The sequence below is a fragment of the Oxyura jamaicensis genome, chromosome 2 (assembly GCF_011077185.1).
Source record: "Oxyura jamaicensis isolate SHBP4307 breed ruddy duck chromosome 2, BPBGC_Ojam_1.0, whole genome shotgun sequence".
Taxonomy (NCBI): Eukaryota; Metazoa; Chordata; class Aves; order Anseriformes; family Anatidae; genus Oxyura; species Oxyura jamaicensis.
The window spans coordinates 121254455-121281973 of NC_048894.1; the positions used below are offsets into that span (position 1 = coordinate 121254455).

The window sequence follows — 27519 nt, forward strand, 5'->3', positions numbered from 1 at the left end:
AAACCTGTATAGGCAATTTAATTTCACTTGATAGGTTAAACTTTATGAAGCAGCCTTGGTAATGAAGTTTTATATGTTTCAAAGAATGAGACAATGAGGTCTTTTCTTAGATTGTCTCCTAACAGGAAGAAATAATTACAAAAATACACCTGATCTCTGAACAGATGAGGAATATAGTTTGAGCTATGAGGAACAAGGGAAAGAATGCTGAAAAGAAAAGATTTCTGAACCTTCCATCCCCTTCATATATCTTCCTTTAGAGTTTCTAAATTCCTAAATCAAATTTTTAGCAGAAGAGCGGGTTATTTTAGAAATTTTGTTAATGGTGATTACTCTCAAAAAAGAAATATGTAACATACAAATTATTTATATTTTGGGGAAAAATAAACACATAGAAGCAAATCCTCATTCACTGTGCATTATCATAATGGGATTGACTTAAAGGAGCTGTGATATTTATGGCAGGCAAAGGTCTGTCTCCTGGGATTTAATTCTTTTCTCATTTACATTGTTTTAAGCATGCCCAACTACTTAGCATTTCAAGGAGTTATTACTGATTTGCCACAGTGTGAGAGTAAAATCAGGGTGACCTTTTCATTGCAACAATAGAAAGACATTTGTTTCCTGATGCTAGTACCGAATATCCACTGGATATGGAGGACTTACTGTTAAACTTCCCCAAGGTTAGAAATATGGGCTCCCTTTAAAGTAAGACATAAGCAGTATGTGACGTTTTTGTGAGGAACAAAAAAGCCAGATACCTCTGGGCCCCAGAAGAGAGTTTATTTTGAATGCTTTGTACAGCTCACCCTATACAGATCCCAGACCAACTGTTCTCATTTATTTTAGCTTGTTTCCATAATTCCATTTTGCTTACAAACCTTTCTTTCTAGAGTTACTCAGTTTGCTGAATTGTACACTTATCTCACAGTATGAGCTCTTCAATAATTTATAGGAAATGCATTCTGGTCTGTTTGAGGTCTAAGTTAATTTATATGTCCTTGTATTTGTGCAAGGTCTGGATGTTTCACCTTTCATTTCATTGGGCTACAGGAACAGGCTTACTTTTAAACAGGAAATAGCCCAGTTTATGGCTTTATTTTGCTGCTCTTTTATGAAAATTTGAAAATACAGGAGTGTGAAGTTAAAGGAAAATGACAGAAGATAGATTAAGAAAAATGTTATAGTCTAAATGATCTCAAGAGAAAATGTACTTAAGGTATATAAAAGAAGTCTTCACGTTACTTACATATGCCAATTTGGATTTTTGAAGGGTGGTTGGAAAAATTCTAAAGCTGTTAAAAATTAAAAAAAAAAAAAGGAAAAAAAAAAAAAGAAACAAAAAAGACTGATAGCCTGTGTCCGTTTGGAGAGATCCCCACAAAGCCCTTAAGGTTTCCATTACAGACATGAGATAACTGCTGCCTACTTACATCTGTTCCTGCCTGCTCACTTTGGCCCCTTTCTGGCTTTTCAGTATGTTAGCTGGTGAGGAATTTGAGACCCTGAACACCTTCCATCCTGGAAGAAAAAGGTGGATCCTATGGTATTTCAAAATGAAAAAAAAATATTGGAAGTTGTTCTTCAGAAATGCAATTAGACTTTTTATTCTGCTCTGTCTCCATTCTTTTGTATGGAAAAGAGAGGCTTGTTCCCTTCCTTCTGTTCCTAATTTCCCATAACAGTCTGACATGCATATCTCCTTTTGCCTCCCACTGATACTGCAGAAACAACACCACTCTTTCAGCTAATATTTTAGTTTGATGGACCTCCCATTTGCACTAACAAAGAAGAAGAATGTCTCTGAAAGCAGCTAACGAAACTATGAGACAGAAAAGCTTGTTCTGTTTCAGATCTGACCACTCATGCACATTGGTATTACCTTGGATAAACTATGTTTCTTAAGCACAGTCTTGAGCAAACAATGGTATGTAAATTGCTTCAACCTACGAATAGCTCTGGGAGGCATTGTGCCTTGTACCACAGTTCAGGATAATTGCTTACCAGTTTCCTCTTGCTCTTGGGGGATAGTAATCAGCTGTTTACCTCTGTCTGTAGTAAATTCCTAAACATCAGCACAGAAATCCTAACATAAATGTGTGCTTGCTCATCTGCTTCGTTTAGCTGTTAAAGCTTTCATACCACTCACCCTCAATTTGATGCACGGCATGCGAGTCCTTGCTTGCTTCCTGTGTATTTGGACTATATGGACTCTTTATCTCTCATAGCCATACAAAAAAATTATTTCTATGTTCTTGCATGTGTATGAAGTTCAAACAAAAATGTAGCCCATAATTGTTGTCTGATTTTTTTTTTTTTTTTTCTGATTTGTGGAATAGAGATAGTAACGCTTCTTCATACTGCTAAAACACTTAAGAAGCACTGATTCAGAATTATATGTAGTGTATAAAATGTATTTATATTGTCTTTATGTTATAATGCCATAATGGTGTAAAACATCTACTCCCTTATATCAATACAAATCCATGCGAAAGGAGTAGGACTCCACATCGTGCTATGGGAAGATAAGATATGAAGAACCTGGTGTAGTTAATAGCTTGTGTCATGCCATGCCATAGAATTGGATATATTTTTCCATATATATATGCCATAGAATTGGATATATTATCCCTGACTTGTTACAGACAGATCTAAAACCTGTTATAATTTCACATGGAAATATACTTACTATGTTATTAACTTGTTTTGAAATTTCCAGTGTCACTTAAGAGACATTTCTTGTTTGGAGATTTACACCATGATTTGACCCATTTTTGATTAGTTATCAATTGATGGAAAAAGTAATTCAGTGTCAATACTGGCAACATAGACATTATTAATTTCTTTGTAGTAGGACCAGAAAGAAATTATTGAAGAACTACTTTGAAAGAGAAAACACAGCAAGCCATTAACTTGAGTGGTTCTTTTGGTTTTCCCCCCAAAGATTCTGATTAACCAATGCAGCCCAAGGTAACTGTACCAGTGTAACATCCCTCCCCCCCCCCCCGCCCCCCCGCCCTGTAACATGGTATTTTGGCATTTCCATGTCTTGCCAAAATGGGCCTTGAGGGTGTCTGATTTGTTTTGCTTTCCTTTTAAAGGCTTTCAACGTAACTGTGATATTTATACTCTTTTATTCTAAAGAGCATTTTTCCCTTTCTATAGGAAGCTCAGACTGCTCCATGCTTGCTCCCAAGCACTTCTTGACATTTTGATAATGAACACAGGTCCCTAGAGGCCAAACAATGTGCTCAGATTTAACAGCTGTTCAAGTTAGCAGTATATACAGCCAAATTAAAAACTATTAATTGTAGATAAGGATTATCATAGACTTAAAGTTCTCCAAAATCAGTGCCCACATGATAGCAATCCTTTACCCTGTCACCTCCACCTTCGATAGTGCCATTACATTTAACAGGTGAAAAGCCCTTATTAATTTCTTCAAGCAGTGCCAGCTTTGTAATTCTGGCTTCCAATTAAAATAATGGTGTTATAATGGAATAGAGAGTGGTATGTTGAGCACTATGCCACCAATCCTGATAATATTATATTAAAAGTTATTAGTACAAGTGTTCTTATGCATAAATTACAATCATGCCAAAGTTCACCTACCTAAGCAAATATGGGCGGTCCAAAGAGTTTTCAACAACTCACCAGACTTGAGTAGTGACAACTGCTACAAAATATGTATTTCTATCTCCAAAGGGATTCTGGGCAGTAGATTTCCTTTTCTTCATCACCTTTATCATCACTCCATATACTTATTTCTCCACATGAGAAACACTGCCAAGAGCAGTGATGGTTTACTTTTGCTGGGTGGTGAGTGTACTTTGCTCATTCTGCTTGATACTGCCATCTCAGAATGTTTTTATTCTGAGGTCTCATCATGCGTTCTCAATACTTCCATACAGGGAAAACCTTCTTACTTGCATCATAGGAAATTACGAAAGACAAGTTTTATCTGTTTACCTGTAATTATCCAATCTGAAATCCAGTGATCTCAGATGATTTAAGTGGGTGTAGCTAGCTACTAGTGGTGCCTGCTGGAATATAATTCTGTAATGCTAATGGAGTTTATAACTTTAAGAAAAAGCAAATATTCCACTAACTTAAGTATACCATATCTTAACCTTTGAGTAAAGGGGGTGTCGATAGTTTCTGATGGAGAATGAGCTGGGTTTGGATGCAGATATTTCAATAGGCTTGGTCTCTGGATTACATGTTTAACCTTGATTTCCTTGCTAACATGGATTTCTCTTATAGTGACAGCACCAAATAATTTTAATACGGTGTCGATATGGTATAGATACTAGACCAAATACTTAGTCCTTTAATACTTTCATAATTTGTTTTGGGTGCAAAATCATACATCTGAAATTCAGGCCTGTAATGTGTTTCTTTCAGGTCATTTGTTGTCCTCTTTCTAAAGTGAGGACCTCTAGATTCAGATATTGGTTAGTAAATATTGTCTGGCATTTTACTGCATTTTGATGGAAAGAGCAGGGGAAAAAAAAAAAAAAAGAAAAAAGAATGCAATCAAATTCAAAAATATGGCTCTGAAATCTACAGCTGTAGGTTTCATCTCACAGCGTTAAATATGATTTTTTAACAGCAACTATTTATTATTCGCTCTGCCCTTTTCTGCACATACATACTCATACTCAGCAGAGATTTTGAAGTAGTTGTAGTTCCCCTAGGGCTATGTCATGAGGACCATAATAAAATACAGCAGTAGAATTATTGCCAGCATAAAGCAGTTTTATCAACCAAAAGCCTCATTCACAATTGATTATTGATTGCTATACTGATGTAGCTGTTCTGTTAATATGGAAACAAAGGAAATTGCCTGAAAAATGAGGAAGCAATAGCTGTACACAAGGGGAGCTTTTTCCCCTGTACATAGTTTCCTTATGTTGCTTAGCTCAAGAGATCCAGCAGGATGATAATGAGGAAAGATCAAAGCATGGTAGCTTTGCAGTGTTCAGCTAGATTGCCCTTGGGACTATTTTGTAAAATTGTAGAGTAGAATAGTTTTTAAGAATTCTACAAGTATGTTTCATTTGTTTTAAAAAGGTCTAGAGAAGTAAATTTATGATACAGTGCTATGAACAAGACCCTGTACCTAGAAATGACAGAATATTTTGAGCCTTTTTAATTTAAGTGTACAAAAAAGTTTAGCTATATAGTGATTACATTATATAACTTAGTGGGATTTTAACTAAACCACAGAATGTACATCTTGGGCCTTGGAAAAAAAGTTTATCTTCCCTTTACTTTCCCATAAAACTTGGGAAATGACGATCACTTCATTTAGCTTTAGAGTAACACAGAAAATATTAAATCTAATGTAACCAATGTTAGCCTTTGAAAGTACATACTACAAAGGAAAGTGAAAGACCATCATGAAAGATCAATATCCAGTATGTAGCAATATATATATACATGTATCTGAAGCAAGAACTTCAAATATAGAGCTTCAGATACACAGTCAAAAAAAAAGGTGCTAAAATCATCAAAAGAACACAAGAAAGAAAACTGTGGCAATGGAAGTAGGGTGTGGAAATAAGCATTAATATGTATTTGGAGTTAAAGAATGTTAACAGTGATGTGGGTCTCTTAAATAGCGGTCAAATTGCTTAAAAATGTAGAAATGACAGAAGTGATCAATATTTTTTCTCCATTTGGGGGGAAAAAATCCAAAAAGAAAATGATGCAGGTGTTTGAAAATGTAAGTATGATAAAAAAATTTTTTGATCCTGCAATAATTTGAGAGGATTTCTAACACTAAATATTAAAATGATAGACATTTTGAAATGAGCATATCCATGTATTTGCATTCAGAGGATTTAAAAGAGTTAGGCAAGAAATTATCTGATGGTATATATGATCTTGTTTTTCACATTTTAGAATACAAATGAAGTTCCAGAAGGGAGCTAATGTTATGTTACAATTCTGAAAGGCTCATAAGTAAATTATTTACTATTATATTCAGTGTTTAGTAATGTGTTTAACTGGGAACCTTGTGAAATTTCAAGTATTATGAAAATAATATGGCATACCTTAAATAAATGAAAAATAGAGTAAAACTAGCTCTGAAAATATGACAATTTTCTCAGGGATTTCTTCAATAATATTATGTTTCAAAGCTTTACCTTCACTGTCATATAAGTTTTTTTGGGCTTTATGCCACCAAACATTTAAATAATGGGCAAACAGAAAACCTAAAATCATAATTTATAAGATTTGCAGTGATGTGAAAATAGGAACATGTTAAATAACAAAGAGAAATACTGAAATTACAGTGTTCTTTGCTCCAAATGCCCATAAAGCCCCAAAATACTATATTAGCAATTAAATACTTTGTTTCCAAAGTAGCCAGTGCTACACCCTAGTTTAGTCACTGAAAGACAATCATTTATTCTGGAAGAGGGCTATTATATATACTAAGTTGCTTTCAAAGTTATTATTATTTTTCAAATACAGGATATTGATTTAACAAGAGCTTTCTTCTTAGTCATGTAATATTAGACTTTACAAAATATGAGTCAATAAGCAATGTTGATATAGATATATCAATATATTTTAGGAACTAGCTCCTCAGGCCCCGAATTTGGATATTTGCATGCATATGTACATATATGATTTCCCTTCATTTCTGACGCAAGTCTTCTCAAACATCATGCACAGCTTTATGGGAAAAATATAGAAACCTGTTGTAAATTTCTCCTTAGTTTTAACTACAGGACTATTCTTTAATCATAAAAAGCAGGTGTGGATACTTTGGATGTATAGTAATGGAACGCTTAGAAATAAATTTTAAAAAAGTATTCTGTTTCCAGCTCTTCCGAAAGCTTCATTGAATGACTTCATTGAAACATTTTTTATTTTTTTTTTCTGATAAATAATATACTTCTATTTCCTTGTCTTCTATTCTCTGTAAGATTTAGCATCTTTGCATGAGAAATGCAAAATAATTTATAATTACATGGAAAAATGGAAATGAATACTGAAGGTGGTTAAAAATGTAATGCTACAGCATAATCTAATTAGATATACTTTGCAAACATTAAAAATTACTCTCATAATTTAGTGTTCCTAGTAGACTCAGCATTTTTCATTGAGTTTTGATTGAAATATTGGCCTTGAGGTGTAGTCCTGTGTTTGTGTAATGGGAATAAGTCCTCACTAAAAACAAATTAAAAGAGCTTTACTCCCTGGGAGGTACTTAAGAAAAGGCAGAAATTTGGAATGTGAAGAGAAAAGGATGATAGGTGATGGCTCCATGTGTATTCCTGAAGCCATGCAGCATCTCCAGGCTTTCAGGACAAAGTGACTGCTTTAATTTAGAGTGCAGCTTGGAGAAAATTTTACAGCTCAGAATTGAATTCTTTTAGATGGATAATACAAAGAGCTTATCAGAACAAGCACATTTTTTAAACCACAAGTCACTTTAGGGCATATACTATGAATTCAGAAGTAGGAACTTGAATTTATGTTTAGTGAAAATATACTATAAGTTAGATCATTAGAGAGTCAGAATGGAGATAAGATAAAAGATATACCTGAGGACATACATGTCTTGTACATTATCCCTGACTCAGATTCCTTCCCATTCTTCACACTGAGATATGAATTTGCATTGACTGTGGAAAAAAAATAGAAAGAAGGTGGGTGTCTTACCTTGTTAAACAGGTGTTCATTGCTTAATAGGCAATATAGATAATAGTTAATCTATATTATGTAAATTATATTAGAAGCAGAATTTGATAATACAAAGTATAGTAAAAGGCCCTGCAAGTGCCAAATGAACTAAAACACAGGGTATTGTTTGTACTACCAAATAGAGAACAAAAAGAAGCCCAGCAGGCTTCTCTGGGCTCTCTGTTGTGTAGTGTGACGCAAAGGCATAACCACGTCTGTTGTTTGTAGCTTTCTTGTCTTCCAAGAGTCTGAGGTGAGCTTGAAATAAAAGGTGAAATGTGTTGCATCCCATTGGATATTTTTACAGTGTGAGACAGCGTGTATGTATATATTGTCTACCACTGGTGGGGAAAGACACAGGTGGGGTATATGAAGTATTAGAGTGTGCAGAAGTGCTTGGAAATAGAAATCCTCCCACGGCCACTCTTGTGCATGCTATTTTTAAGAGTGGGTGTGGATGCCAGATACCTTTTGAATTTTGTCAAGTGCTCCCTTGAAAAGAGCTGGATGGAAGTGCCAAAAGCAGAGCTGAACAATGTGGACAGACGGGCACCACTGCTCTAGCCACTCCCTGGCCCACTTCTGTTTAACAGTACAGTGCCCATACAGATATCAAGTAAACCGTGAGCAAGTTGAATTACATTTGAGAAAGCAAATTTGGATTTCGTCCTTATCCAGTGTAGGGAAAGCTAGCTATTTTCTGCATAAATACTTCACATGCTTCCATCTGAATATAAAGGGTATTTCAGATGAAGCAGCAGTTTCCTGACTTTTATGGAAGAATACATTATAATGAAGGGAATACGAAGAGTTTTACGGTGGAGAATGAATCACAGAATCACAGAATTTTCTAGGTTGGAAGAGACCTCAAGATCATCAAGTCCAACCTCTGACCTAACACTAACAGTCCCCACTAAACCATATCCCTAAGCTCTACATCTAAACGTCTTTTAAAGACCTCCAGGGATGGTGACTCCACCACTTCCCTGGGCAGCCCGTTCCAGTGTCTAACAACCCTTTCGGCAAAGAAGTTCTTCCTAACATCCAACCTAAAACTCCCCTGGCGCAACTTCAGCCCATTCCCCCTCGTCCTGTCACCAGGCACGTGGGAGAACAGACCAACCCCCACCTCGCTACAGCCTCCCTTCAGGTACCTGTAGAGAGCGATAAGGTCACCCCTGAGCCTCCTTTTCTCCAGGCTGAACAAGCCCAGCTCCCTCAGCCGCTCCTCGTAAGACTTGTTCTCCAAGTCTTGAATGAAGGAAGTGATGACAGGCTTCTCAATGTGTTTGGTTAGTACTTGTAAGACAGATAAAGGTTGATATTTTATTTATTTAATTGAATTGTGTAGCCTTGGAAGTAGTGATAAATTGCAATAAATTACTCCCAGAAATTTGAAAACATTTAATAACATAAAAACAATCATACTGTAATAGAGCAAATACTTAGGTAATCTACTGTCTGTAACAGTGGTCAAATTTTTATGGAGGCAGTGTGATAAACAAATGGACTTTTTGCAGATTGAGAGTCAGATTTTACAAAAAGCTTATGTTAATATCCTGTTCGTGTGCAATGAAAAACCATTACTGTTTAACTAATTTAACCAAAGAATTACAGTAAGAAAAAAATCCCTTCCTAGCACACTGTGCATGCTTTGAGCACAAGACTGCTCCTTGTTCCCAGCTTCTCTCCTGGAAGGAACAGGAGAGGCAACAGTGTGCAGAGCTGGCACAGAAAGCAAACTGGATCTGTTCCATGTCCTATGGTTTGCTTTGTTTTTTTTTAGTGAAAGTACAAGCAAATCATTAACACTCATCATTGCTATTTATTTCCCAAGTAGTCATATAGCAGAACAGATAGACATCAACCCTTAACTGAGACCAGGAATAAAGGGTCTATAAGGTATAAATATAATGGCAAAAGTGTCCACCTTGTGGCATATTTCCAAATAAATCTGCTTGTCATCTTATTGAGCACTAAATAGCAAAATATAGTTTATATGATGTATTTTCTGTGCAATTTTGGAATCCAGACTTGCTGGCAAACATCAAGTGACCAGCAGTTTAAGGTGTATGTGGTTTACTTCAGATTCCAGGAGTCCATATCCAGTGTACCAGGTGGCGGAACATACCCCAGGTGATGTAAATATGCAACAATCATTGTCATGAGGAGTTTACAGCAGAGTGTGTGGGAGACATACAGTTGGTCATGAAGAAGTATAAAATAGATCTGTGGATTCAGTGGGCAGCATGTCCTGAAAGAGATATGTGAGCCTGCAAAGAAGTCATTACGGCAAACCAAGACAAGAGACATGCCAGGTCAGGAGGAACCAAGAATAAACATGTCTGCAGCCCTTCCAACCCTGAAATGATAAAGGAGGTGAGACAACAGAGATATGGAAGCATGCCTCATAAAAAGAAATAAGCAGGTTTTCATTGTATCAGCTTCCTCCATATTACTCCATCTGCTGAATCACTGGATTAAAGAGGCTTCTCTTCTTACAGTGTTTTTTGGGAGCTCCTGCAAGATAATGAATGTTTATCATTTCTTGCCATGGCATCAGATAAGGCAGGCTCCACGACAGTGCCTTGTCTTTATGCCTTTTCCAGCTACGATAAGAATAGAGATCACAGCTTGCCTTCCCTGGAGTCTGAAAACTCTGTGTCACTGACTGATTGCTTAGCCCTGCTGAAAACAGGTGTCTCTCGCCAGAGAGATGAAGCTGGAATAAATATCCCTACAGTGACTGAAACCCAATGGATGTATGAGCGTGTGACCAGTTAATGTGGTTACTGGTATTCACAGTGGTACCTAGCATAACGTTTTCCCTCTGCAGTTTTCCCTTTCTGAACTTGCATAGTAAAATTAAATGAGGCAGAAGGTCTGCAGGAGATCTTTTTTTCTGGGATTAAAGGCTTCCCTTCACATTTTGTACTAATCCATCTATTTTTCATAGATAAAATGTGAGTAAGGAAGGAAGGCAAATAACATACTTATCACCTCAGTCTTTTTAAAGATTCTTTTCACTAGTTTTTAAGAATCGCTTTCATAGCAGTAAGACCTTCAAACAAATGCTACACTTACGATGAAATATACCTATTTAGTAGACATAATTTTACTCATCACATTTTATCACTGCTAGTATTATACTCAAATAAGAGTTTGGAATCTTCTGACTTATTTAGTTATTTACTTATGAATTATGAATCAAGTCATAATACTGCGATTTTGTACCACAGTGGCCAAAATCTGCCATCATGTAACAACACTTCTTGAAAGTCTTGAAGTAAATAGAATTTAGTAAAGTCTGGTTTTAATCTCTGCAGCATCACACTTCAGTTGGGCAGTTTGGAATATTTTCTTGCACTGTAAACTAAATGCAGGTGAGCCTCTTTTGCAGAAGACTATGGAAAGTCAGTGTTCTAAGACATGCTTAATTCCATGTTCATGGAGGAGACAAAAAGTATCGCAGTGTTTCATCTGCATGGATTGTCCTTAATATGAACTTCAACAGTTGTGTAATAAATATCCCTAGATAATAGTGTCCAAAAGTCATGTCCTACAGTTCCAATAGTAGCCTTCTGGGATAGGCAATGTAAGAGATTTCTAGTAGCAGCTGCTGTTCCCAGGCTTATTTTTTATTCGAACATGGAGCCAGCAATACTGTCTTCCTCTACAGATGCTTGGGGTACATTTATTTCTCAATCCTTACCTTACATTTAATTCACTGATCAATCGATTGGTTAGTCTTACACTTTTCTTCACTGCAAGTTTCTCTAATCAGATTCTGATTCATCTGACATTCATTTCAGTTAAGTTAACATCATGATTTTATAGATGCAATTGCATAGTGGCGTGATGTTCTAGTTGCATTACGAAGATCCCTTTTTATCTCATGAAGATGCAGGTAAGTTTGGGCAGTTCCAGCCTTTGGCACACTTACCATTCATTTATGTGCTCCTATAGCTCATACATTCCTGAACAACCCCCATAACGTCTCCGGAAAAACTTCTGAGAATGAGTTTTCTTTCCAGAGCCTTTGCCCTAAACCTGCCCTAGCTTCTTGTTATTGTCTCCTTTTGTCCCCCTTATGAAATAACAGCTTGCTTAAGTTTATGAGTTTGATCCTGATTTCGTCCTTTTGGGTCTGCCACAGCAAGAAAAACAGCATCTTTTGATGAGAGAAACATGCCTTGGAGTTTCTTATGTTTGCACAAAATTACCCCTTTTCCACGGTTACTGTCATAGCACGTCTACTGAATTCACTAGAAATTACATACTGAGAGGCACTGAAAAAGGACATTTTTTGCTATGCAGGTGACTGAGCACTGGTGCAGGTTGCCTGCAAAGGTTGTAGAGTCTCTGTCCTTGGAGACCTTCAAAGGCCACCTGGACATGGCCCTGGGCAACCAGCTCTGGGTGGCTCTGCCTGAGCAGGGTTGGACCAGATGACCTCCAGAGATTCCTTCCAACCTCAACCATTCTGTGAAGCATTTTTGCCCTGCTAGCACTCAGGTAGAATCTATGCATTAACTTTAACACTGGTCTTCTGTAAAATGATCTAATCTCTTTGTATTTCCCGTGGGGCACTTCGTACAGCTACAGATCATATCCTAGATGTATTTGCACAGCAGCTGTTAACAGTGAAGATCATGTCTAAAGCTAATTATGAGGTCTGCCTTATGCAGCACAGTGGCTCTAGTATTTTTGTTGTCCATAAATGGACTAGGCAATGCAAATGATCTGGCCAATACAGCATAGTACTGCAGCTCAGAAAAGAGCTGCACAAAAGTGTGGCATTTTACAGCTAATTAGGGCTGTTGCATTCTTACATCAGTTGCTTTTGAATGTGACATATATAGTGTTTACACAAACACCCTTTCTGGTGACGCACTGGCAAGTATTTTGGGAATTTTGCAAACATCTGAGGTCAGGGATCAGTACACTGAAATCCAAAGGAGAAATTTTGTACCATGAGTATCTATTACATTGCATGACTTCAGTCACTCTTCCCATTTGCCTGTGTAGTCTTACTGCCTGTGTGGTCTTACTGAGCATCTCTAGATAATTATTTCTATCCTTTGAGCAGCACTGGTGTATTTCATGACATTGTGGTAGTCCCCCTGCTTTCCTCAACTTGTTTTTTTATGTTCCAGTCATTTTGAGAGACAGTTGACAAGCTTGGGCATTTCTGTTTGCTGGCTGAGATTAGGAACGAACAAAAGGGCTGCTGGAGAAGATTTGACTGATGGGATAAATAGAGAGAATACTGCTGAGATAAATGAAGAGATCCACTGAATATCACTAGCTATCTTCTTTTTGTAGTGCATACTAAAATACCAACAGTGGAAATAGTGGAGAGCAGCAGGAGAAAGTAAAGGGAGATAATTGCTGTATATGTGGTTTGCAGGGACAAGGCTAGATAAACTTTTTAGGAACACAGCAGAACAACTGCTAAATTAGTGTTGTTTGTCAAAGAGAGGTCATCTGAGGGATAAAAATCAGAAGTTGGAGGATTAAATGGAAATAATGAGACAAATGGAAGTAAACCACTGAGAAATGAAATAAGGTCTGCAGACTGGAAACATTAAGATTAAAAAATTGGAACACTTACCTTATGAAAGAGATCCAAAAAAGTCACATACGACAAAAATTTTTAGTTCTTTATATGTAATGTAGAGTTTCAAAATGGCCCTGAAAGATAATATCCCTACTCCTAAATACTTGTTTTTCTTTCAGATGATAATTCATCTGTCACTCTCTTATAAACCATGGATTATCAGTTAATTCCAAGCCAAAATTGAGATATTTTTATTTGATATCAAATGAAAATAGATATTTTCACAGAAAAAGGTACAAATGAAAATTCATCTGCACAGCTAGGATGATTCTGACCAAGGATGTTCAAGGAAGATGAGTTCTAGGTGAAGCAGGTGCAGCATATTGGACTTGAAAGATATATCATTTTGGAACTGTGTTCCAGAAAGGGTAGTGGGAACAAGCTAGTTCAGATATCACCTAAAGAATTCTTAAGAGGAGTAATAGAGTTGAATTGCTTTTGATAACAGGGAATGGACTTTGATGACCCAAAAGACAATCTTTTCATCCCCTGTAGCTCTATCACAATGAATCTTGCAGCATTTTCCAGAAAGAGTTACCAATCAGTGACTTTGCAGAGTCCTGCACTCAGCAGAAGATGCCATCCTTCTGGCAGGGCACTTTCATATTTAGGACCTAGATTTGTACAATGTACATTCTGTTCCCTGCTTTTGATGACAGATTTCTTGGAAACAATATATATGAGTGTATATGTATGTATATACTTTGAGAATTTCATTCTCCATTCAACAGGAATGATATAAAATCACTGGAAATTTTGAGTATTATTTCTACAAGAGAATGGTCAGATCTCAGAATAAATATAAAAGGCAAGACTTAAAGCAGGATAGTGCTGTGTTGTCACCCACTTCTAACTGTAGTTATGTTCTTCCATGTTTGAACCTCAGACCTCCCATAATTTTTAATAGGAATGTTCTTACATGTCTATATGAGCCATAAATGCCTTTTAATGTACCAATTTATAGGCTATATACAAGACACTCCCTGTTTAGAAGAATATGGTCTGTTCATACATGATTAAGCTTACTTCCCTGCCCTATGAATGTATTGAAATGGCACACTGAGTAGCACCTTTATAGGAAAACTTCACTGAAATCTGCTTTTTACATATACTTTAAGTGCTCTTCAGCATTCTTATTTCTAAAGTAGCAAAATAACATGATTAACATGTCAGCCACTGACACTAATTTGGGCATTAACATAACATTTTTCTCTTCCCAGTTATTCAATAAACCTGTAATTCATATTTCCATGAATTTAATACACACACACATCTTGTTCTATTCCTCACAGAAGGATATGGAGAATGCTTTGTAAAATATAGCCCCCTATTGGAAGTTTTTCATATGATAAACTTTGTGATGAATTACTTTAGATAACATGAGGTCAAAATAATTTTTCATGCTGCTATTCAGTCCTATCCTTTTCTTTCCCGTAGTGGGAGAGGTTAGAAAATGAAAAAGAAAGCAGTTGCCCTACTTTTTGTTGATAGCACCTGTCAGGAGGATGCTCATGGGATGTTGTATATGTGTCCAGGCTGCAGGATCAGATATTTGATATTAAAGTTTTATACTTGAAAGAAAGGAAAAAAAAAAAAAAAGAGAGAGAGAGAGAGAGAGATTTAGAAAGGACATGCCACACACACACACACACACACACACACACACACACACACACACACACAAAAAAAAAAAAAGGTGGTGGCCTAGTTCCAGCAAGTTGAATGAGTCCATAAAAATTAGGAGATCCAAGCTGGTATATGCCAGTCCAGATCCTGCAGTATGTTCTGAGAGTTTGCAGGATTTCAGCAGACAGAAGGCATTAAGTGGAATGGATGCTGGTAGCATTAAGTGTTCTTGATTATACAGGAGATTGAACAAAGAACAGTTTTGAATTTATTATTTTTCAAACAATGCCCTGGACATCTGCTTTAAATGCTTCTGCCTTAGGTTCATTTACTTCAGTTTACCTTCCTAACAACAGTGTAAATTGACTTGCTCAATTATAATGTCATGAACAATCTCATTTGTCTGGCCTCATGGAGGTGAGCTGGGCTGCCTGTGGGGATGAAGCAGCACTCTGAAGGGAGAAAAAAAAGACAACAGTAAAGAAGACTGCTGAAGCGACTCATGTGGATTCAGTACTCCCTAAATATATTTTCCTCTCATCAAAGAAAAGAAAAAGCAACAGCCTTTTCAACATGCTGGAGCATGTACTTTCTCTATCCTGACAACAATCTGTCTTCTTGGCCAAATAACTCATGAAGTTGAGGGATATTGTTGCTATGCTGTAAACTAGACAAAAAAAAAGAAAAAAAGAAAAAAAAGAAAAAAAAAACAACTTATATTTTATGTGGCAATGGGAAGCAGTCTGTTATAAGAGAGTTTTCTCATCTAACCCATATGCAATGAAGAAGTCAAAGGATCCACAATCCTTTTCTAGTATGCTTAAACCTGGTGCTTGATAATAAATGAACGAACTGCAATGTAGCCACCAAAATCTTCAGTCGTGTTCTTAGACTTCCAAGTGTGTACAAAACTGATCCTTTTTTCTGTATGTATTTGGGGAGTCCAAGCACCTGCACACTTGTTTTTGTTTGTTTGTTTATTTGTTTTCTATTTCTGCATAGCTGGGACTTGAGAGAGGCACTAGACAAAATTTTTCTGGGGAAAAAAAGGAAAAGTTACTCCTCCCAGCTGTGGGAATTAGTTCTATTCTGTGTCTTATGTTAGGAGTATGAGACAGCATATGATTTTTATTACTTTGCTGCCTGGTTTAATACTTCATTTTTGTCTGAAGAGAGTTGATGATTTAGGATATCCTGTCTCTTTGGAACTACAGTCCTAAAGCCTAACAGAAAATTCACCATCCTGTGGGAAACCATATGTTTCACAAAACTTGCCATAAGCTAGTTTGTGCCATTCAATGTTTTATGCCAAAACTCGTATCAAAAAATCTGAGTCAGTTAAACTTGGACCTTGACCAAATTGACCTCTGTCTGACTCTTGAATTCTGAACGTCTTCCTTTCCTACCTAAACAGAGCTCCACTTGGTCAAATTTCTGTCTTCTTTTGGAGGCCACATTAAAACACAAGGGTTTTATAGGACATTAAAGACTACTCGATGTATTTTATAAGATGAGGGGATTGTTACTTCATCAAAATAAGCATGCCATTCATCTACTAGAGGCCCTAAATAGTGTTTTATACACATTACAGGGATTTCAATTTGACTCATGCATTGCAATATGAATGCCCATCGCACAGCCTGTCTCCCTTCATAAACTCACAGTCTGCCTGTCTGTTCATGCTGGGAATGTGTTGGGTACAAATCCTGCAGCAAGTGCTTCCAGGTTTTTTTTTTTTTTTTTTTTTTTTGGTCTGGATACCATTGTCATCAGAATCTAGAATCAACCATCGATCTAGGGCATTGATGTAGTTGGCATCACTGCTGTCATTGGTTACCTCCTCCATGCCTAAAGAATTCAAAGTGACAATAAACATTTTCTCACTGTTGTTGGTTTATCAGTAGCTGCTTTACTTCACAATTCTGTAAGCAGCAACTCAGGAAGCCTCTAAAGCTACATAGATCTACTGGATGTGTTTGAATGTGCAAATAAATGAAGAACTGAAAATAAGTAACAACCTACATTTATGAGAAGTTAGGATTTAAGGATATCCAGGCTTACAAGGGTGTGACAAATAAAGCTGTTCTTTTGAATTAAAGCTCCAGCCTATGTAGCTTGGTATAAATACAAAGAAAGCATATTTTTATTTGCTTTTCCACTTTTTCTGGTGTCTTTTGCCATGGACTTCATAATTCATAAAATGATTGAAATCTTTAAGGGTCTTTAAACTATAACCATTTCTTAGGCTGTCTTGCTGTATGTATGCTGGCATTTAAATAATCAGCCAAGGGAGTCTTAAATGCCATTATAAGCACATTCATTCAGCTGGTTGTAGGAGTGTACCAGTCATCCAGCCAAGGGGCTTGACTGTAGTGTTTGGGGATCAGTTACAGCTTCAATGGAGGGTTGAAATTCAATCTTAAATCACTGTGCTGTAGCAAGTTGACACTATGAGGTTTTACTGCAATAGCTGGCTTCTTCCCTATCTTGGCTAGCCATAGACTGCAACTGTACTTTTACAGTGTTTGTTTGGTACAGACGTAGCAGTCAGCCTTGGGTATATCACATTGGCATCTATAGTGCTCTGGGAAATGGGACTACTTGATGCTGCCTTTTATATCACTGCAGTCAGGTGACCCTGCAGAAAAATAATGTCAGACTCTTCCTTTTATGCTGATGAAATTCTTGAATAATGTATTATTGCCTTTCTGAGGATGTGGCAAAAATGAACTAAGGAAGAGAACCCTTTCAGTATCTGACAGTTTCTTTTACAGATTTCTAAGATCTGCCATTTACTACTTCTCCTTTTTACACTGTGGACTGAATTTTCAGATATCAATTGTTTGCCAGTCGATTAGTGGTGGCAGGTTTTGAGAAATTAGTAGAGTGTGTTGGCTTTCAAAAAAGAGTGAGCATATAATGTTCTCTACTTACCTGTCTTTTTCCTTAAGCAGTTCTCAAAGAACTGGTAGAGCAGTTGACTAACATATTTTTTTTCCAAAACTATTTTGAATTATTTTGCCCAAATATGATTTATTTTTTTTTCTGTAGTTCTATGTGCTATTGCTTCCATCCTCCTCTAATACATTCATTCACTAAAGCACTTACAAGAATGGTGGAAAGACCGTTACCTAGTTCTGAATATTTTCCATATGATCCATATGAATTGAATAGTTGATGAAAAGGAATAATCTTCACTGTTGAAAGGCAACACAGAATCTCTTCAAAAGGACTTTTCTCATACCTGCCTTTCTTCTCTTTGTTTCTGTGCTTTGGCTTTCACTAACCTTTGCTACTTCTCTTTTACTAAGCTCTTTCAGCAACAATGCCATATATTTCTTTTGCATTACCTTTTATCCACTCTTACTGCTATCCAAATGACAGCCCATTACCTATCTGACCAACAATGTGAAGGCACTTTTAAAATTAGATCATCAGCCTTATTTTTCCTTTGACAAATACTTGTCACAAAGCTTCAAAGCCTTTTTTTTTTTTCCAAATGAAACTAAGCATACTATAAACATCAGTGATTTACTTCGAACCTTCCTTGAAATTCAATAACCTTCATGCCACATAATATTATAAATGTATTTAGTGAGGTTTTATAAGGAATTACTATCTTAAAATCACCCCAAAGCTAGTATTTCACCTAGACAAGTGAATTGAGCTCATTAAAAATATAGTGGGAATCTCCTCTGTGGTCAGACAGTAGCTTTAACTGTTGCCAAAGGTATAAAGAAGTGATTTAAGTAAAATTTTAACATTTCTTTGCAATACATACTATATTCATTTTTGGTGATGAAGCCTGTATTGAAAGGTGTTAAGTCACCACTAAGGAAGTTGTAACCTTTAACTGAGGGACAGTAACTTCATAAACAGCGTATTTCAGTCAAGAGTGATTATCTGACACCACCCTTCCACTTCAAATTTAAATTTTCTTCCCTCCATTACAAACTTGACATTTTTTTCATGTTAAATCTTATGTTCCTTCTTACTGTAGTCAAACATATCAGGAAATTCCTGAAGTTACAGCAAGAGTGTAAGGTCTGTATAAAAGAGTGTTGTGCCTTACCGGTGAGTCTTTATTGCAAGTTTTTACTTTTTTAGCCTATTTCTTGCATTCCCCATTAGTTCTCTGTTAGAAATTCTGGATTTTATTATTTGGTAAGTAAGTATTTTACTCTCCAACACTGGTGTTTTATTAAGACTTTCTTGGTAGTATCTTCATACTTTTTCCCCCTGTACTGGGTTTACATGGCAAAGTTTTGGTAGCGGGGGGCATCAGGGGTGGCCTCTGTGCAAAGTGTCCAGAAGCTGCCCCATGTTGGATAAGGGGCCAGTTTCATCCAGCTTCAGAGAGATCTGCCATTGCCCATAGCCAAGCCAATAAGGTAGTTTGCACCTCCAGAAGAGCACATTTAAAGAAGGGGGAAAATAACTGCTGCACAACAGCAGTTGGGAGACGGGAGTGAGAAGCAGTCCTGCAGCCCCCCAGGTCAGTGCAGCAGGAGGGCAGGAGGTGCTCCAGGCAGGCAGCAGCAGTTCCCCTGCGGGCTGTGGAGAGGCCCCTGGTGGAGCAGGCTGTCCCCCTGCAGCCCATGGGTCCCACACGGAGCAGATCTCCACGCTGCAGCCCGTGGAGGAGCCCCCGGTGGAGCAGGTGGATGTGGCCTGGAGGAGGCTGCGGCCCATGGAGAGCCCCCGCAGGAGCAGGCCCCGGGCCGGAGCTGCAGCCCGTGGAGAGGAGCCCACGCAGTAGCAGGGGGTCTGTGGGGAGCTGCCGCCCGTGGGGGACCCGTGCTGGAGCAGTTTGCTCCTGGGGGATGGACCCCGTGGTACGGAGCCATGTGGGAGCAGTTCTTTAAGTTCTTTAAGTTCTGCTGCTGTCATTATCTACCCAAATAAAGAGTCCTTCTCCATCCTTTTTATAAGATCCCTTTAAGTATTGAAAGGCCATAAAGAGGTCTCCCCTAAGCCTTCTCTTCTCCAGGCTGAACATCCCCAGCTCTCTCAGCCTTTCTTTCATAGGAGAGGTGCTCCAGCCCTCTAACCATCTTTATAGCCCTACTCTAGACTCACCCTAACAGCCTCACATCCTTCTTGTGCTGAGGGCCCCAGACCTGGATGCAGCACTCCAAGTGGGGCCTCAAGAAGGTGGAGCAGAGGGGGGCAATCCCCTTCCTCCACCTGCTGATCACACCTCTGTTGATGGATGCAGTTGCCCTTCTGGGCTGCAAGCACACACTGCTGGCTGATGTCAAGCTTTTCACCCACCAGAACCCCCAAGTCCTTCTCTTCAGGGCTGCTCTCAGTGAGTTCTTCTCCCAGTCTGTGCTCACATCTGGGCTTGCCCTGACCCAGATGCAGCACCTTGCACTTGGACTTGTTGAACCTCATTAAGTCCATATGGGCCCACTTCTCCAGGTCCCTTTGAATGGCATCTCTTTATTCTTTGTTATCAACTGCACCACTCAGCTTGGTGTCATCTGCAAACTTGCTTAGGGTGCACTCAGTCCCATTGTCCTTGTCATTGATGGAAATACTGAAAAGCACTGGTCCCAAGACAGACCCCTGAGGGACACTGCTCATCACTGGTCTCCACGTGGACAGAGAACCATTGACCACTACTTTCTACATGCAGCCATCGAGCCAATTCCTTATCCACCAGAAGGTCCACCCTCCAAATCCGTCTAATTCAGATATTAGGATGTCATGCAGGACTGTGTGAAAGGCCTTACAGAAGTCCAAGTAGATGACATCAGTCAGTCTTCCCTTGTTGACTTAGGCAGTTACTCCATCATTGAAGGCCACCAGATTGGTCAGGCATGATTTACCCTTGTTGAAGCCATGCTGGCTGTCCCGGATTACCTCCTTGCCTTGCATATGCCGTAACATTGCCTCCAGGAGGATGCCTCTGAACATCAGGATGCACTTTGTTACTGTGCAGGTGACAGAGCACTGGCACAGGTTGCCCAGAGAGTTTGTGGAGTCTCCCTCCTTGGAGACCTTCAAAAGCTGCCTGGATGTGGTCCTGGGCAGCCTGCTTTGGGTGGCGCTGCTTCAGCAGGGGGTTTGAACCAAGTGCTTCCAGAGGTCCCTTCCAACCTCAGCCATTCTGTGTTTCTAATTCAAGGTACCACATTGGCTGTGGGAAATAGTGATAATTGTAAAGGGAATGACAGTCCTCAGAGATTCCTCAAGTCCTAGAAACTGTCTTTATAAAGCCACAGATTAAATTTATGGTAATAAGATGAAGCAGAGAGTTTTGGAGAAAACATCTTTATCCTTAGAACCACTAGTTAGTATGTATGATGAGCTGTGCCCTGGCACTTCTCCTGTGATAATTATTAGTAGCATGAGCCAGCACTAAGTCTTACATGCATAATTCAAATGGCTTGGATAATTCCTGACTTGAACATAGAATATGAGTGCTCCAGACTATGATTTTTGGATTCACCATTTTTTGTACACTATTTCATTTTTTGAAAGTTTGGAGAAGCTTTTGGGAAGCCACATTAATTTGTGTGGGTATTGGTTGTAGTTCTTATAATATTTTTTATTTCAGAAAAGATTTCAAAAGTATAGTTATACATCAATGTAGTTGTTAAGTATTTAATTTCATGGTTGCACTTAGATTTCTTGAATATAAGTTTGTTAGGTATAGAATGGATAATTTTCTAGTTATTATTTCTGGGGATTGTTTTACATGACAAACTGAAGCAGATTTTTAATGTCAAATGCAGAGTACATTATACTTTCCCAACTTTGTAAACTCTGTAATTTATAGGCTATCAAGTTTTCATATATTTTTCTATATCATTAACCTTTTATTTTTATATGAAGACATTTTATATTTCTATGTTTGTATTAAGCCGTTTTAAAGACTTTTCTTGTCTAAAATGATCCGTTACATATGAAAACTATTTTTTCTTGATCCAGTGACTCCTTCCATTCTGGATGCATCTATTTGTATGGATGTATGAATTTATTCATCTCAAAGTAACATGTCTTTTATACAAAATCTTTCCGATTAAAATATAAAACTGAGGGTTATCCATGGGGTTTCTGACAGAACAGGAAATTGAATTTTTGCACTTATTCTGAAATGTTGAATTTGGAACTGCTGTGCTGGCTCATCACTCAGACAGCTACCGATATATATTTTGAAGTATAATAGGACCTGAGCATTTAGAAAAGGACTTAGTTCTGTAGGGGTATTTGTTGGAGCCTGATCTCAAAAAAGGTGTTTTTTTTTTTTGATCTGTCTATTGACTAGGAGCATCTTGGTGATTTCTTCCTGTAGATGCTATGTGGCATTGCCAATCTCTGCATCATGTTTTTTTTGTTACTGCTTCACCATAGGGGCATTGAAGCTACAGCTGCCACATTTTGTGTGTTCAAGGTGTTCCAAATGTGCTGCATGGATGATCAGGTTGATTCACCCAGGTGGAGAAATTTAAAATTCAAGATTAGCTCACTTTACCTTTTTGCCTCTCTTAACACTAAAGGACTTTGACACATCAAGAGAAAGTTCAGCCTGTGTGATTTTAATGCAGCCCAATCTTGTGGTGTAGTACTTTCTCCTTGCACTTTACAGAAGGGGGGACACAGGGAATGTTTGATAGACTTAGTGAAACAAAGAAGTAAAAGAACAGGAAAAATGTGGCACATCTTCATTAAGTGATCTGGTAGAGTCCCACTGGAGTATTTTACTGCTAGTGCTGGTCTCCTGAGTTGAGCACTTTACATTACAAGATTGTCAATGCTGATGATGACTAAATAACAAAGCAGTCCTTTGGCAGCAATAGTAAGAAATATTACGTTTCCTTTTCCAAGTGTTGTTATGATAAAAAAAAAAAAAAAAAAAAAGTCATGTCATTTCCTATTAGCTTTCATATAATTTTAAAAGTTCTCATGACCTCCAGTATTTAATCTACCAAAATTGAAACCCTTTTCTTTTGTTTGCAAGAAAAGTCAGGAGTTTCTTTCCACTTTTATGCTAAGCACTAAGTAACAATATCAAACGACAATGTTTGATGGAAGCTCCTAAACTTTGTTGTCCGAGATGTCACTACTATTGAAGGTGCCAGCCTCTACCAACACGTGCCTCTTAAGGAAGTGATATGACCTCCTTATCTCCTTCTGGTAAGCAGCAATCCCCCAAACTACCAGTCACATCAAGCATGCCCCATTTTGCCTTGAGCTCCTCTGCCCTTCTAATTTGTAGCTATCTTCTCTCAATGGGATAAGTTGAGCCAGCAAATTTTGGATACCTCTGTCTTGCCTTCAAGGTTTATCTGTTTTGGATTTTCTCAGAATAATCTGAATATGGGGTTGAAAATAGAAATTCTCTGGGTAAAGTAACTCTTTGAGAAAAAGCAGTCTGAAATTGTGCACAGATACCTGTTTCCCTCCTTCTATTCTGTTGATTTCAGTGCAATTAATTAACTTAATCATACTCTGAGTTAGGGTCTGCTTTTTTGTTGTTTATACAGAACCAAAAAGCCTGTGTCCTTCAGCTCTGCTTGAAGACTCTTTTGGGTGAAAAAGCAGAAATAAGAACAGCGACATATATAAGTTATCTCTATTAGTGGATATTGCTCATAGTATAAAGAAGCCAGAAATAAATATATTTCCTCTACCATTATGGTGATTTTTTAAAATTTGTATCTGTGCTGTCTGAAAGATTTTGTAATTAAGAATAGGATAGTAATTTGAGCAGGACCCACGTGCCTCTACCTCTTTCGTTTCTCTAGATTTTTTTCCCCACTAATGTATTCTGAAGGTTTTAGGGATGAGACAAATTACTCTGTGTTGGTGACATGAACAAAATAAATGAGACCTAACTGCACAAGCAAATCTTACTGCATAACCCAATGGTGAAAGCCCTTGTTAGTGAGGAAGAAATGTTGCTGTATATTCAGCATCCTGTTCCCAGGACTCCTGTGCTTTACGTGCTGTCACTGTATATAAAAATAAAGAGCCCTGCAGGCAAGAAATACAAGCAACTTTCCCAATGCCAGATAAGTGCCCTAAGCAGTAGGCTATAAACTCCCATTTCTGCTTGTGCTCTCTTTTAGACTCAATAAATGTTAAATTTTAATATTTTATTTTACCTTATTTTATTTTATTTATTTATTTTTTGGCTAGTGACATTGCTTCAGGAAGAAGCTCTCCCCCTGGGAATCATAGTGGATAGGAGGTAGGAGGAGAGGAATGGATATCTTGGTAGGTGGGAGGAGAAGAAATTGAACCTTATTTCTCTGTGTTTATGGTGGATGCCTTTATTACAGTAGCCAATAAAAAGGATGATTATTTTTTGTATATGTCCAAATGCCTATGATGCATATACACATCTGTAGAACTCCAGTTGGGAGGGTCTTCATATTCAGATTATTCTGAGATAAAATAGGGCCACTGCCCTATTTTATGGGAGCCCAGTCCAGCCAGGTGTAGCTCTGACCTTGCTTGGCAGATTCCAGAGATGGACGCATGAAGGCAAACTGTGTTTCTGATCCAGTTTAGGCATGAGCTGAGTACCATACCTGTTAACACAGGCCTGTTGGGAAAGTGTAGAGGCTGTTTGTTGCCATTACAGCACTGAGTCTTCCAGGAATTTAAGGCACTGCTTCAGGTATCTCTGAGAGATTGCTCCTAAGAAGGGGCACATACTAAACAACTTCATTCTGTGCTTCAGGCTTTTGGCTCTCAGACTGCTCTAGGTGTTTCAGATATGCCAAGGGAAGAAGCCAGACAGCGATGTACCACTGGGGGTGCAAATGAGCTTTTAACCTCCCTCATGTTAAGTGAGGTAATTGTGACCAGTTGTCTCCCCAGGCAGTGCACCCATGCCCAAGGGACCATTCTGAGTAGGTAGATATGAATAGTTTGCACAGCTTCCCTGTTTCAGAGCCAAGGACTCTTCCTTGGAGGCAGGAGGGCAATCCTAAACCAGCTGCCTTCAGTGCTGGGAGCATTACATGACATGCTCAATTCATTAGTGCAGGCGAAGCCGTAGGCTTTGCTACATGAGAGTTTGAATGAATATCAGGACAAAGGTGGCTGATGAGCAGGTTTGAATCTGATTTTCACAGAGGTCTAATAATACATTTTGAGTACATCTGTCAAGTAATTGACTCGGGCTGTTCCAGATGCAGACTCTGAAAGAATCTTTGGTACAATCAGACATCCAGGTGCAGTTTCTTTAAATATACCAGCAAATCTTTCATAGCATGGCCCATCCCCTACTTAGTTGGTAATGTTGTGGATCCAGGAGGAAAATATATTGTCTCTGAAAAATTATAGTCAGTGAATTACTTGGTATGTTGTTGCTAATACCTTAAACACCGAGTTCTGCCTGTGCCAAATAATTTTTGAAATTGTTACCTCACATGGGAATTGGGGCACCCTTGTACTATACTGTGTGATGCATCCTGTAGTTAAGGGAAGCTACAGGCAAGAGTATTCCCAAGGTGAGGTCATCTGATTTGCCTGAGGGAAGGCATTGGAAAGTGGTTGAAAACGCAAGTGATTATGAGGCTCTGCTAGTGAAGTGCCAACTAGGTCACTATTATGATGAAGTTACTGAATCTCCCTGAATCTACTACAAGGTGAAGACATGTCAAGAATAACACCAGGGTCCCTGTTGTTAGAAAGACCACATACTTTTTGTGTAGGTGACAACTACACGGTTAGGACTTTACACAACTAAAATTCCACCTGAGGTCCATATAAATATGTTGGTTTCTAGATTTGGACATTGACTTCTGTAGTTATATTCCATACCAAGGGAATAAAAAATAATTAAGATGGTACAGGACAATAAGTTAATTGAAGAGAGGACAGAGTGTGAAGTAGGCAAAAGCAAGGTAGACAGCTAATGCCACATAAGCCAACAGCTTTCTCAGGAGTGGTGTTCCCTCTGAGGTTCTCCCTTACCTACTGCACCAAAAGAATGAGATGAGCATCCCACATGTCCAGGAGGATAATATCATTTTAATAGCCTGCTGTGTGATATTTTTTTATTTATGTATACCCCGCCAGATGTTTAGCTGATAAAGATCAGAGAAACTTTACTGATTGCAGAGGAGCTGCACCAAGTTTATGGTTTAACCTTTGTTCATTTAATTGTTTAGATTTATCATATTTATTAACCTCAGCATAGAGACTCCTGATTTCGTGACTTGCATAAGGGGTGATTTTTGTACAGAAAGGATGTATTCTGCTCTCAGCTACACATAGCCCCATCTTGTAAGTGAGGATTGAATCAGGCCATTATGAGTAATGTAATGTTTTATGTCAAATACCCACATATGATAATACTTTGATTGGTATTCGTAGGGCCATGCTTACTCCATCTGTCTCAGTTATAAATATTTTAAGTGCATATTTCAGTAAATTTTAGAGTTTGTAACAATGTAGTAAAATCAAGTAGATGTGTAATAAATTCTGACAACCACAGAAACTCAGTTGTTGCTCAGTAGGGTTCTGCTTAGCTGCTCAAAAAAAGTCTTGCTATGGCCAGAAAAATATTGAACCAAGTTTAAACTTGAACAAGTATGCTGCCAGGAAAGCTCTGGGTTTAGTGTCTTCAGAACACTTCAGAATAGGCTGGATTGTCAAGAATGAGTAGAAAATGGGTTTGTAAACATCAAGCTGGCATTACTGCAGAAATATTCAGAAATTGTTGGAGGAGCTGAGCAAGAAGATATTTTTTTATCTGGCTTTTTATTTTTTATTTTTATTTTTTTTATTTTTCTATATATTCAGAAATACCTAAGGATGCTGCTTATTTATACCTAAGGATGATGCTTCTTAGCTGCCTTCATTTCTACACCTATTAAAATGCACTCCCAAAATACAATGTGGATAGTGGGGAGAGAGCCATTAGGCTGCTTCTGTGTCTTTCTGAATTGCAGTTGTCCAAAGTATCCTAGCAGCTTTTGCCAGCATGCAGGTAGCCCATTTGGCCCTCAGTTTTGGAGCAGCTTATTCCAAGGTCTTCCAGCTTTTTCTACAGCCTTTCATTCCCAGAGCCTGTATCCTTAAATCAATAAAGTTCCAGCAGGCTTCCTTAATTCCTGCATCAGTGAACTCCCAGGAATATATCCACTTAGCTACAGCTAGGATTGTTCTGAGGGTATCTGAATGCTGACTAGTAGCTATCTTCAGATAGCAGCATGTTGACAACACTAACAAGGGCTACACCCAGGAACTCCAGTTTCCAGAATTTTGCAATATTTCAGTCTGGTGAAGCCTCGTACAAATAACGAACAAAAAGTGAAAAGTGTTCTATGTCACCCATAATTAAAAAGTGGATGTTCTGTTTATGTGTTTTCTTACAGCTGGCAGCATTAGAGAGACAGATCTTTGACTTCCTTGGTTTCCAATGGGCTCCTATCCTTGGCAATTTTCTACAAATAATAGTTGTCATTTTGGGTTTGTTTGGAACCATCCAGTTTAGGCCTCGATATATAGTTGTGGTAAGTCTCATTTATCTTATATTTTTTGCAATTGGTTCTAAAACTTGTCACATTACAATGTATAATATTCTTGGCCTAAAAACACCGGAT

General features: G+C 38.1%; 1 protein-coding gene across 3 annotated transcripts in view; it reads left to right on the top strand.

The window, feature by feature from the left end:
• The window catches only part of NKAIN3 (sodium/potassium transporting ATPase interacting 3), a 368461-nt gene that overhangs the window by 151481 nt on the left and 189461 nt on the right, over positions 1 to 27519 (top strand). For all 3 annotated transcript variants that reach the window (XM_035317941.1, XM_035317939.1, XM_035317940.1), the window contains exon 2: positions 27292 to 27429. In XM_035317941.1, coding sequence (XP_035173832.1) covers positions 27292 to 27429 — 138 coding nt within the window. The remainder of the gene's footprint in view (positions 1 to 27291; positions 27430 to 27519) is intronic.